Genomic DNA, 11,992 nt, shown 5'->3' on the forward strand with positions numbered 1-11,992 from the left:
TTCCTTCCTCCTCCTCTTGTCCCGCCTTCCCCTCTCTCTCTTTCCTCGTCTTCTTCCGCTACTCTCCTTTCCTTTTCTCTCCTCCTCTTCCTCCGCTCCGCTCTATTCTTCTTCCCCTATTCCTACCCCCTTCTTCCTATCCTGCTTCTCCTCCTCTCTTTCTTTTCTCTCCTCTTCCCCTCCTCCTCTCTTCCTTCTCCCTCCTCCTCTTCCGACCCCATCCTCCGCCCCGGCTGCTCCTCCTCTCTTCCTTTTCTCTCCTCCTCTTCCTCCCCCTCCTCCTCTCTCTCCTTCTCCCCCTCCTCCTCTTCCTCCCCCCCCCAATCCCCCCCCGCAGGTGAGCCAGTGGTACGAGCTCGTAGTCTTCACAGCCAGCATGGAAATCTATGGCTCGGCTGTAGCCGACAAGCTAGACAATAACAGGAGCATCCTCAGGAGGAGATACTACAGGCAGGTGAGTGGCCACACGGGACTCCTTCCGCTCCCCTGGAGCCCCAGGCACACCCACCACTCACCCTGGGGCTCCTGAGCTGCCCTCCTTCCCGCTCGGCGTGTGCCCCGTAGCCTTCGGAGGGGTCTGACGTGTTCCTCCCTCTCTCTGTTTCTCTCCCCCCGGCAGCACTGCACTTTGGAGCTGGGCAGCTACATCAAAGACCTTTCGGTGGTCCACAACGACCTGTCCAGCATCGTCATCCTGGACAATTCCCCGGGGGCCTACAGGAGCCATCCAGGCAAGGAGGGGTCTTTTTCTTTTAATTGGATTTTGTGGGGTTCCCTCGATATTCTCTGGGCGATTTCCTCGCAGACGTTCGGGGACCCAGCTAGGGAACATCATCGGGGACTTGCAGGGTGGAGGGAAAAGAGAAAGGGTGATGAGGAGGAAGAGGAGGAGGAGGAGGAAAAAGAATGTGAGGTCTCTGTTGCTCTCTGAGCCGGCTAGTTTCCTGAACAGTTGGCGGGAGGGGAGGCGAGGAAGAGGAGGGTTCTTGGTGCTCTTCAATCTTGGCGGTTTTCCTGCAGACGTTTCGCAACCCGACTAGGGAACACCATCAGGGTGAGGAGGAGGACTGAGGGAGTCCTTGGCCCCCTCTGAGCCGTGCGTGTGTGTGTGTGTGTTTCCTTGCAAACATTTGGGGAGAGGGGGAATTCGAGGGGAGGACGACTGTGGGCTCCTTGGCGCTCTCAAATCGTGGCGGTTTTCTTGCAGACGTTTCACGACCCAACTAGGGAACATCATCAGTGTTGGAAGGGAGTGGGGTTTGTGGAGAGGAGAACAACTAGGGTGTCAGGTTTCCAAATAGCATCCAAAGTTAAATCAGAGTCCAAGGCAAAGGATTCCTCAAAGTTCCCATTGATGAAGAGAGCCACGTTGGCACATCTGGGAAAACCCGAATCTGGGAGCTTCCCGGTTTTCCCCACCCAGTTGGAAGTTCAAGATCTTGCCCTCCACCCACCCACAAGTCCATCCCATGGTCCAATCTCCCACTGCCACAAAGACAGAATCCCCCCCATCCAGTTCCGGTCAGGTGCAGAGATGCAGAGACAAAAGGATGACCTTGGTTTTCTAGAAAGAATGTTGTTATGGCTACCTAGCGTCTAACTCCATACAATCCCATTTCCCCACCATAGAAAAAGCATCGTAGAATAATGGAAAATGGGAACCTCATCCGTGTTGGAAGGGAGAGGAGTTTGTGGAGAGGAGGAGAAGGAGAACATGTTTCCTTGCAGGCGTTTCACAACCCAACTAGGGAACATCAACCGTTCGAGGAGGGGAGTGGGGTTTGCCGAGAGAGGGAGGAGGAGGAAGGAGGAGGCGGGTTTGCGCTTTTCCTGCGAGGGAAACCCTGATGTGCAAGTCACTTCCTATTGCACAACAGTTGTACAAGCCCTAAAGAGCCGAGGTGGCGCAGTGGTTAGGGTGCAGTACTGCAGGCCACTTTAGCTGACTGTGATCTGCAGCTCAGCGGTTCAAATCTCACCAGGCTCAAGGTCGACTCAGCCTTCCATCCTTCCGAGGTGGATGAAATGAGGACCCGGACTGTGGGGGCGATATGCTGACTCTGTAAACCGCTTAGAGAGGGCTGAAAGCTCTATGAAGCGGTATATAACTCTAATTAATAAATAATAAATAAGTGGACTTAGCCTGAAACTTGCAAGATTGGGCCAAGAACGAGCGTAAAAGCGGAGGCCGCCTGACTTCCCAGGAAGAGATCCAGCCAAAGGGAGTCCTCCTCCTCCTCCTCTCCTGGATTTCAATGACCCTCTTTCCCCAGGGAAATATACCGCCGAGTCTTCGGGCAGCCGGGGCAGAGAGTCTTCTGGCGGCCGGCCCACAACCATAGAGCCCGCTCCCAGAGCGTCCCGTGCCGGAAGACTCTGCCCAGCTCACGGTGAGGCTGGGAAGCGCGTGAGCGTGGAGCGGGATAGGCGCTCGGGGAAACCGGCAACCCCTGATCATAAGGCCACGGCCATATTTTGGGGGCCGGAAGAAGAAAATAAGACCCTGTCTTGTTTTCGGGGAAAGACGGTCGGTTAGATAGCGGGAAGATATCCGGGAAACGGAGAAGATATCCGGAAGGGTGAAGCTTTTGAGTTTGGAGGGAAGAGGATGGAGGTTTAAGAGGCGTAGAGCAGTTTGGCATAGTAGTTAAGGCGTCAGGTTAGAAAATCGGGAGAAGGGGAATTCTAGTCCTGTTTTTAGACACAGCATGGGTGACTTTGAGCCAATCGCTAGGAGGCGGAGAGTTCTAGTTCGGCTTCTTGAAAACTTTGGACCAGTCACCTTCTCAAAACGGGCAACCTCGCTGGGTGGTTGTTAGGTGTGTGTGTGGGGAGGGGGAAGCTGGCTGGGTAACTTTGGGCAAAATCACTAGGCGGCGGGGAGTTCTAGTCCCACTTTAGACGTGAAAGTTGACTGGGTGAGTTTGGACCACTCACTTTCTCAGCCCAGACTCCCTCCCTGGGCTGTTGTGGTGGTGGTTTGTGTGTGAGCTGGCTGAGTAACTTTGGGCAACATCACGAGGAGGCGGGGAGTTCTAGTTCACCTTATCCGTGAAAAAGGACTGGGTGACTTGGAACCAGTCGTTTCCTCAACCCCTTGTTGGGTGGTGGTCCTTCGTGAGGGGGAGTGGGCTGGCTGGTTGGAATTTGGGGCAGTCCCATCCCCCCCCCCCCCGGAGATTGCCTTAGGGATGGAAAGCCAAGCTGGGCGCCTTCGTCCTGCTACGTTTCCCACCTGGAGTTGTTCATAAAATGAATCGTAAAATCAGGAGATAAATACAAATAATAAAGCTGGCACAAGACTGAACTCGGAATCTTCGGCACCTGTTTATAGTCCTTGAGGGGTGGGATTTGGGGTGGGGGTGGGCTGTCCATAAGCAATTGTTTTCGGGGCGGGGGGGGCATGTGGTCGCCTTGGTCCCAGGGAGCTGAAATGTTGCTGCTAGAGGAGGGCGTGGCCTTTTTAAGACTTGTGGACTTCAACTCCCAGGATTCCCCCTGCCGTTTCTCCTTCCCACCTTGCCGGAGTCAAGATATATAACTTCTACTACTTCATCCCCACCTTCTATTAAGAAAGTCACTGGGAGTTGAAGTCCGCAAGTCTTAAAAAGTGGCCCCTCTGCTGGAGCTTTGGTGGGAGAGGGCTGCTGCTGCTGCTGCCCCCTTTCCCACCCTCGGGACCCTCCGACGTGGCCCCTGGAGACCCCCAGAACTTTCTGCTCTGGCCGGCCCTGGGCTTCCGACGTCTCTACTCGGTGGGCTGAACGAGGCGCTTGTTTCTCTCTCCGGCAGATAACGCCATCCCCATCAAGTCGTGGTTCAGCGACCCCAGTGACACGGCGCTCCTCAACCTCCTCCCCATGCTCGATGCCTTGAGGTAAAAGCCCTGGCGATGAAGGAGGGGGGGGTCTCAGCCTTGGAGGGGAGGGGGCTTCGTACGGGAAAAGAGGGGGGGGTCTTAGCTCCAAGTCGTATCTTGGCAGGAGATTCTTGGATTGGCTTGTAAGGCTTTGGTCTGGGGGTCAAGGCATCTGGCTACACACTGGGAGACAGGGAGTTCTAGTCCCGCCTTATCCATGAAAGCCTGCTGGGTGACTTTGGGCCAATCACCGGGAGACAGGGAGTTCTAGTCCCACCTTATCCAAGAAAGCCAGTTGGGTGACTTTGAGCCAATCACCGGGAAACAGGGAGTTCTAGTCCCACCTTATCCATGAAAGCCTGTTGGGTGACTTTGGGCCAATCACCGGGAAACAGGGAGTTCTAGTCCCACCTTATCCATGAATGTCCGCTGGGTTTCTTTGGGCCAATCACCGGGAGACAGGGAGTTCTAGTCCCACCTTATCCATGAAAGCCAGTTGGGTGACTGGGCCAATCACTGGGAGACAGGGAGTTCTAGTCCCGCCTTATCCATGAAAGCCGGTTGGGTGACTGGGCCAATCACTGGGAGACAGGGAGTTCTAGTCCCGCCTTATCCATGAAAGCCGGTTGGGTGACTGGGCCAATCACCGGGAGACAGGGAGTTCTAGTCCCGCCCTATCCATGAAAGCCAGTTGGGTAACTGGGCCAATCACTGGGAGACAGGGAGTTCTAGTCCCACCTTATCCATGAATGTCCGCTGGGTGTCTTTGGGCCAATCACCGGGAGACGGGGAGTTCTAGTCCCACCTTATCCATGAAAGCCAGTTGGGTGACTGGGCCAATCACCGGGAGACAGGGAGTTCTAGTCCCACCTTATCCATGAAAGCCTGTTGGGTGACTGGGCCAATCACCGGGAGACAGGGAGTTCTAGTTTCGCCTTATCCATGAAAGCCACTTGGGTGACTGGGCCAATCACTGGGAGACAGGGAGTTCTAGTCCCGCCTTATCCATGAAAGCCTGTTGGGTGACTGGGCCAATCACCGGGAGACAGGGAGTTCTAGTCCCACCTTATCCATGAAAGCCAGTTGGGTAACTGGGCCAATCACTGGGAGACAGGGAGTTCTAGTCCCGCCTTATCCAAGAAAGCCAGTTGGGTGACTTTGAGCCAATCACCGGGAGACAGGGAGTTCTAGTCCCACCTAATCCATGAAAGCCAGTTGGGTAACTGGGCCAATCACTGGGAGACAGGGAGTTCTAGTCCCGCCTTATCCATGAAAGCCTGTTGGGTGACTGGGCCAATCACCGGGAGACAGGGAGTTCTAGTCCGCCTTATCCATGCTACATGGAGGAAGGTGTGTTGGCTACATCCACCTCCTTCAATTTATTTCTAAAATAAGGAAAGTGGGAGAGAAATTTTAAAAAAGAAAGATTTGCGTCCGTCCGTCCGAAGCCCCCCCTGATTGCCTCTCCTTCCGTCCAGGTTCACAGCGGACGTCCGGTCGGTGCTCAGCCGCAACCTGCATCAACATCGCCTCTGGTGACGGCGGCTCCTCCTTTCTTCAGGATTTGGCCACGACCTCTGCCTTATCCCGCCATCGTGACCCGCTCGCCCGCGGCCCACAAAAAGGCCTTCAGACTCAACGGCAGGGGACGTGGCCCGTGGGGGAGGACTCCCGTTTCGGCCTCGCCCTGCGGCCGTCGGCCGTCCTCTCGCCTCCCGCCCTGTGGACTGGCAGTGACTCAGCCGGGCGGGGAGAGGGGCCGCGTTGCGCGGCACGACACCGGCGATTCCCGGGACGCACAAGAAAGGGGGTGAAAACTGCGCCAGCCGCCGAGAGCAACGCTTGGACAGACTTTTTTGGGGGGGAAAGGAGGCTGTGTTTCACAGTGGGAAGAGCAGCTCGCCTCCCTCCCCAGCTTCCCTGTGGTTTTTGTTTCTTCCCATTCCCCCCCCCCCCCCCAAAACGGCAATCCTCAGATAAAAGGCAGGGAGGGGGTCGCTTCGTCCGCGAAGGAGCTTTTGAGTGACTGCCTTCCTTTCCAAGGGGTCCTCCCAGCCCCCGTCTTCCTCCCCTCTTTGGCGGAAGCAGCCGGCCCTTCGGATCGGTGCGGCGGATGGGGTCCCCCTCTTCCCTCCCCTGTGACAGGATGGGTTGGGTTTTATTTTATTATTTCTCGGACTTCTGGGACGGGCAGGGGTCTCGAAGGGGGAGATACGAGACAGGCTTTGAACTGAGGTGGAAAAAGAAAAAGAAAAGAAAAAACACTGAAACTTGTCTGGTGCCCATTCTTATTCTGGTACCCCCAAAAAGGGAGTGGGCGGAAGGTGGGGGGGGGGCTAAGGGTCACCGGCGGCTCTCTTTCCCCTTTACGGGTGGTCCTCCACTTAACGGCAGGTCATGGTGTGACCGAAGTGAACTGGTGGGGGAAAAAAAGAGACGTAAGACCGTGTTTCTAATGGATGCGGTGGCTCAGGGACACTGAGCTTGTTGATCAGAAAAGTCGGCGGTTCGAATCCCTAGCGCCGCATAACGGAGGGAGCTCCCATGACTCCTCCCAGCTTCTGCCAACCTAGCAGTTCGAAAGCACGTAAAAAATGCAAGTAGAAAAATAGGAACCCCCTTTGGTGGGAAGGTCACAGCGTTCCATGTGTCTTCAGCATTGAGTCATGCCGGCCACATGACCACGGAGACATCTTCGGACAGTGCTGGCTCTTCGGTTTTGAAACGGAGATGAGCAGCGCCCCCTAGAGTCGGGAATGACTAACAGATACATACCTTTACATGTCATGTATATCTTTATCTATCCAAGCGATCCAAAGATTGTGACTGTTGCCGTGTCCCCCCCGGGGTTGGGGGTCACAGAATCTCCTTTTGCAACCCAAAGCCGCATGGATTCACTTAACAGCCATGCCCCTGACTTATAACAGCGGCAGTGATTCACAACCTGGGCAATAATGGCCGTAAAAATGGGGCAAGACCAACTATGGTCTCGCTTAGTGACAGAAATGTCAGGCCGTTGTGGTCGTAAGTCGAGGACTACCTGTATTCCTATACCCGAGGTCTGTGTGTGTGTTGTTGTTTTTTGTGTGTCTCTTCTCTCACACCCAGAGACACGGAGTTCCCCAAATCCTTGGTGTGTATAAACCACAATCTATTGTTGGTTGTGACCCCAGATCGTGGTTTACACACATTGCAAAGATTGGGGGGGGGTGTCCATGCCTGGGACCCCCTTATTTATCCCCAATAGCTCCCCTTCCCCTTGTCCCAGAAGCGCTGGAGCGGCTTTGAAGCTGCTAGGGACTACAAAGCCTATCCAAGTGAAGGCGCAGGGGCCTTGGAGTCCCTGTAGGGGTTTAAATTGGGTGGACGCACCACGTGACCCGCTCCTGCCTGGGCGAGAACACCACGTGACCATTCCTCTGTGGTGACGTCAGTCACATGACGGACGCTGCACCGCCCCGCCCCTTCGCCGTGTCCTTCCGCGGCTTTCGGCGGAAGCGGCCTCTGAAAGGGGAAGGGTCTCATTTTTATGGGAGGGGGCCGCTCCTTTCGAACCCCCGCCTCATTTCCCTTCGAGCTCCCCGAGCCCACCGTCCCGCGTCCCTTTCGAGCCGTCCTTTCCGCCTCGGGGTGCCGGGCTCGCACTACTTTGTTTTGGTCCCACGCAAGCCACGCACGGCGGGGGGTGACGTCACGCGCCCGCCACGGGGGGGCGTGGCCTCGGCCCAAGTCGAAAACAAACGGCTTTTTCCCCCTTCGCCTTCGAATCCCGGCCTCGGCGTCGACAACAAGCCCTTTCCAGGATCCCTCGCGGCGGCCCGAACGGCGAAAGAGCGGCCGCGGCGCCCGTTGGGGGGGTGGGGGGGCCGGAGAAGCATTCGGTGGGCGTGGCCGCGTCCGGCCGGGACTCCTTTCCCCCGCCCTCGGATCGCTGCGCCGCGTCGGTTCCTGCGCCTGCGCGCTGTTTGGGTGCAGCGGCCTCCCCTTTTCCTCGGTCCGCCGCGTCGCCTCCTCCGCCCGTCGCCGCCATGAAGTTTGTGTACAAGGAGGAGCACCCGTTCGAGAAGCGCCGCTCCGAGGGGGAGAAGATCCGCAAGAAGTACCCGGATAGGGTCCCGGTGAGTCTCTTAGGGCCCCCCCACCCCACCCCGAGGGTCTCCTCCCCCCCCCCGAGGGCGTCCGGACTTTCCCGGACGGGGCCTCCCCCTCTTTTTCAGCCTCCCTTCCTCTTCTTCCTCCGGGCAGGTCATCGTGGAAAAAGCCCCCAAGGCCCGAATAGGGGACCTGGATAAGAAGAAGTACCTGGTGCCCTCCGACCTCACAGGTGAGAGACAGGTATTTAGGGGGCGGGGCTTTGATGGGAGGGGGAGGGGCTTATTTATGGGGTGGGTTCCCCCCCTTTGAGGACGTGGGTGCCTCCCCCCAAGAGAGCCTCCCCTTTGAAGGGCCTCTCTCTAACACCCCCCCCTGTTTCTCATTTGGGGCTCCTCCCCGTGTGACTTGGCTTTCCTCTTGGTGCCCTTTCCCCCAGTGGGCCAGTTTTACTTCCTCATCCGGAAAAGGATCCACCTGCGGGCCGAGGACGCCCTTTTCTTCTTCGTCAACAACGTCATCCCCCCCACCAGTGCCACCATGGGGCAGCTCTACCAGGTGGGTCTTTCCTCCCCCTCCACCCTCCCCCCCCCGCCTGCTTTTCTTCCCCCCCCCCCCAAAAAAAATAAGGAAATATACATATATTCAGCCTCAAATAGCTTGTCAACCTCAGTCAACAACAAATTGGCAAAAGGTTTCCAAAGGTTTCAAACCTGTTTTTCTCCCCAAATATAATAAAAAAACACCTATCTATCATCTATCTATCATTATCTATCTATCTATCTATCTATCTATCTATCTATCTATCTATCTATCTATCTATCCAGCCTGAAATAGTTTTATCAACCTCAGTAAACAACACATTAGCCAAAGGTTTCAAACCTGTTTTTCTCCCCAAATATAATAAAAAACATCTATCTATCTATCTATCTATCTATCTATCTATCTATCTATCTATCTATCTATCTATCTATCTATCTAGCCTCAAATAGTTTTATTCAACCTCAGTCAACAACAAATTGGTAAAAGGTTTCCAAAGGTTTCAAACCTGTTTTTCTTCCCAAATATAATAAAAAAACACCTATCTTATCTATCTATCTTATCTATCTATCTATCTCCATCCATTCATATCTATCTATCATCTATCTATCTATCTATCTATCTATCTATCTATCTATCTATCTAAACTTATCTATCTTATCTATCTTATCTATCTATCTATCTATCTATCTATCTATCTATCTATCTATCTATCTATCTATCCAGCCTCAAATAGTTTTATCAACCTCAGTAAACAACACATTAGCAAAAGGTTTCAAACCTGTTTTTCTCCCGAAAAAACATAAAAAAACTATCTTCCTTAACCTGGTTGAATTCTCGTCCTCCGTCAAATCTTCCTGCTAAAATGTATTCTGATTTATACTTTATATATATTGGCTGAGGGTGGTTAGTAGTTATGCGAGGAATTTGTCCCCGGTATACAGGCAACTCTCTACCCTTTCAAAACAGCGCAATAATAATAGAAACAATAATAAGGAAAACTCAGTGTACTTCCAAAACTACTTACTAAATTATTGTTATTTTATTATCTCTTTTATTCATTAAGCATGAAACTCGGTCAAGTGAACATTTAAAGATGTGTCACAAATTTCATTGACGAATGTTAATGGTTGACGGGCTGCTGCCAGCGTCCTCGGTATCAACCAAGGACCTTCTTAAAATATCTTCCGAGTAGCGCAGTTTTTTGCAGTTCTGCATCAATTTGTTGATGGATCTTATAAAATTCTTGGACATGGTACCAAGTGCCCCCAATGACAATGGGTATCACTGTTACATGTTTCATCCATAGTTGGTTAGTTTCTATTATTAATTATTATTATTACTGCGTGGTTAATCTTTGGTGAGATTCACAGCCTTTGGGGCTGGTTGGTAGCTCAACAGCTCGAGTCCTAACCAAGGACCTAGGAACTGTTAAGGTAACGTCGGAGGATATCAGCTGTTCCAAGTAGGGAGGTTTTTTGTAGAGTCAGAATGTTCAAGTCTGATAAATTTAAAATTTCCAAATAGCGAGGTAGCCCTTTGGGTATTGCTCCAAGGGCTCCAATTACAATCGGGACAACGATTTCTTTTTCCACAGTCCCTCAACCTCAATTTGCAGGTCCCGATATTTTGTGATTTTTTTCTTGCTATTTATCTTCAATTTTTATTTTTATTGTTATTATTATTACTATTATTATTAAGGTGTGCAGCCAATAAAAGAAGGTAATAATTATAATAGGCTTAAATAAAACACTGTGATATTTTACCTTTTTTTTCTGCTATTTTTGACTTGCTCAGTCGCTTTTGCGAAGATGCATAAATTTCCCCCCCAAAATAAAACCTTAACGCTGGTTGGTAGAAGGGTTGATAGGAGCTGTAGTCTTTGGGACGGAGTAGGGTGGCAGGTGTATTTGTGGGTGGGGGGAGGGTTTGGGGGAGGGGGCTTCAGACCATCCCTCACCTCTGCTAGTCACTGTTGGATTTTTTTGGGTAGGGTGGGGGGCACATTTCGACTTCCTAAAGAGAAGACTGTAGATTTTACAATTTGAACTATGGAAGTTGCGTGTCTTGATCTGAGATTCTCCCCCCCCCAAATGCTTTGATCTAACAGCATCCCCCCCCTCCCCATTACAGGAACATCATGAGGAGGACTTCTTCCTTTATATCGCTTACAGCGACGAGAGTGTCTATGGCAGCATGTAAGACCCCCGGAGTCCGCCGGCTGCCGTTGAGGGGCAACTTGCCCCTAAAGGGACCTGCACTTTCTGTTGTTACTTGTTGTTGATTTTATGTTTAAAAGGTTTTTTTTTCCCCTTTTTTTGCTCCAGGAAAATGGAGGGTTCTCTCTCTCTCTCCCCCCCCCTTTTATTTCTGGCTGTGAATCTTTTACCTCTTTTTTTCCTCTTTTAATTCCTCCCTTCTTTTGGCTTTTTCTTTTGAGGTGGTTGTGGCTAAAATTAAATACCTCTCCCTTGCAATTTCCCTCCGTGCTTTTCTTCCTTTCCTTTCCCCCCCTCCCCTGTTGAAAAGGTAGATCTGGAATTTCACACAAAAAAACCCCTTTTTGGTTTTTCCGATTCCCCCGCCCTCCTTTGCCACTGCACCCCGAGTTTGCTTTTTCATCAGGGAGGTGCCTCATCTTGGCAGATTTCTGTAACCAGGGTTTCGGGGGGGACGGGATGGGAAAATGAATGCTAATTAAAAAAAAAAAACAGGTATATAAGAAAATCGTGTCGTCGTCTGGAGAATTTTTATTGTCGTGGTTTTTTAATATATAACATCTGGGACATTGCAAAATCTGGGGCCTGAATCTGGGACAGTGGAGTTGAATAAGGGAGGGTTGGAGGGGAAGAATCTCTGGTTGTGTGAGTCACAATGTGACCATTGTGACTCTCAGAATTCACCCCCCCACACACATTCTGCTCCAACCTTAGAGGGGATGCGGCGGTGGTGGGCTCAGTCCTTATAACGACGATGCATTGGGTCCTTCCAGAGATCAGGAGGTGCCTGATCAAACACATTTTGTGAGTGGCGTAGGAGTTAACGCAATCTGCGTTGCCCTGGATAAGCGCCTGCGCGCTCTCTTCCGCTCCCCGTAGTGGCAGATGGACCCAAAGAGGGTGAAAGCCAGCCCAGCAGAGAGGAAGGGGGTCATCTTGGGTGGGGTTGGGGGGGCTTTTAGTGCGGAAGGAGAGCCCTCCCCAAGGCACGCAGGTTTGATTGGCAGCTGAAAGACACCCCCCCAAGGTCTTTTATGACTCTGCTTACCCTCTTCTAATCCCTTCCTCTGCAATCTCGCCACTCCCAAGAGCTAGGAGGGGTAGGGAAAACCATGTTTTGAATGGGGGAATAAATTCCTGGAAGTCGAAGCCCAGAGGTCTTGGGAGTTGCGAAGGTTGGAGACCCCCCTACTCCGGGTCAAGGAAATTGCAATTGCCCCTGAGAAAGTTTGCTTCTCGTTTCTGGATCTTTGTGCCATCCTTGTTTGGCTCGAAAGAGATG

At 52.4% G+C, this 11,992-nt stretch overlaps 2 protein-coding genes across 3 annotated transcripts in view; both read left to right on the forward strand.

The window, feature by feature from the left end:
• CTDNEP1 (CTD nuclear envelope phosphatase 1) overlaps window positions 1-6,116 on the forward strand; it is a 25,595-nt gene extending 19,479 nt beyond the window's left edge. Inside the window, exons 5-9 of one of the 2 annotated variants that reach the window (XM_032237875.1) lie at window positions 338-454; window positions 620-731; window positions 2,274-2,390; window positions 3,793-3,877; window positions 5,338-6,116. In XM_032237875.1, the coding sequence (XP_032093766.1) occupies window positions 338-454; window positions 620-731; window positions 2,274-2,390; window positions 3,793-3,877; window positions 5,338-5,398 (492 nt within the window). In that variant the 3' untranslated portion in view covers window positions 5,399-6,116. The remainder of the gene's footprint in view (window positions 1-337; window positions 455-619; window positions 732-2,273; window positions 2,391-3,792; window positions 3,878-5,337) is intronic. The other variant, XM_032237877.1, reaches the window with a different exon arrangement.
• A 1,686-nt stretch (window positions 6,117-7,802) lies between these two features.
• On the forward strand, window positions 7,803-11,218 carry GABARAP (GABA type A receptor-associated protein). Its single transcript, XM_032237878.1, has 4 exons — window positions 7,803-7,977; window positions 8,105-8,183; window positions 8,391-8,509; window positions 10,625-11,218. Exons 1-4 carry the CDS (start codon window positions 7,888-7,890, stop codon window positions 10,691-10,693), a joined length of 357 nt encoding a protein of 118 aa, XP_032093769.1. The 5' UTR covers window positions 7,803-7,887; the 3' UTR covers window positions 10,694-11,218.
• The last annotated feature ends 774 nt before the right edge of the window (window positions 11,219-11,992 follow it).

This window comes from Thamnophis elegans, chromosome Z, assembly GCF_009769535.1.
Source record: "Thamnophis elegans isolate rThaEle1 chromosome Z, rThaEle1.pri, whole genome shotgun sequence".
Lineage (NCBI taxonomy): Eukaryota > Metazoa > Chordata > Lepidosauria > Squamata > Colubridae > Thamnophis > Thamnophis elegans.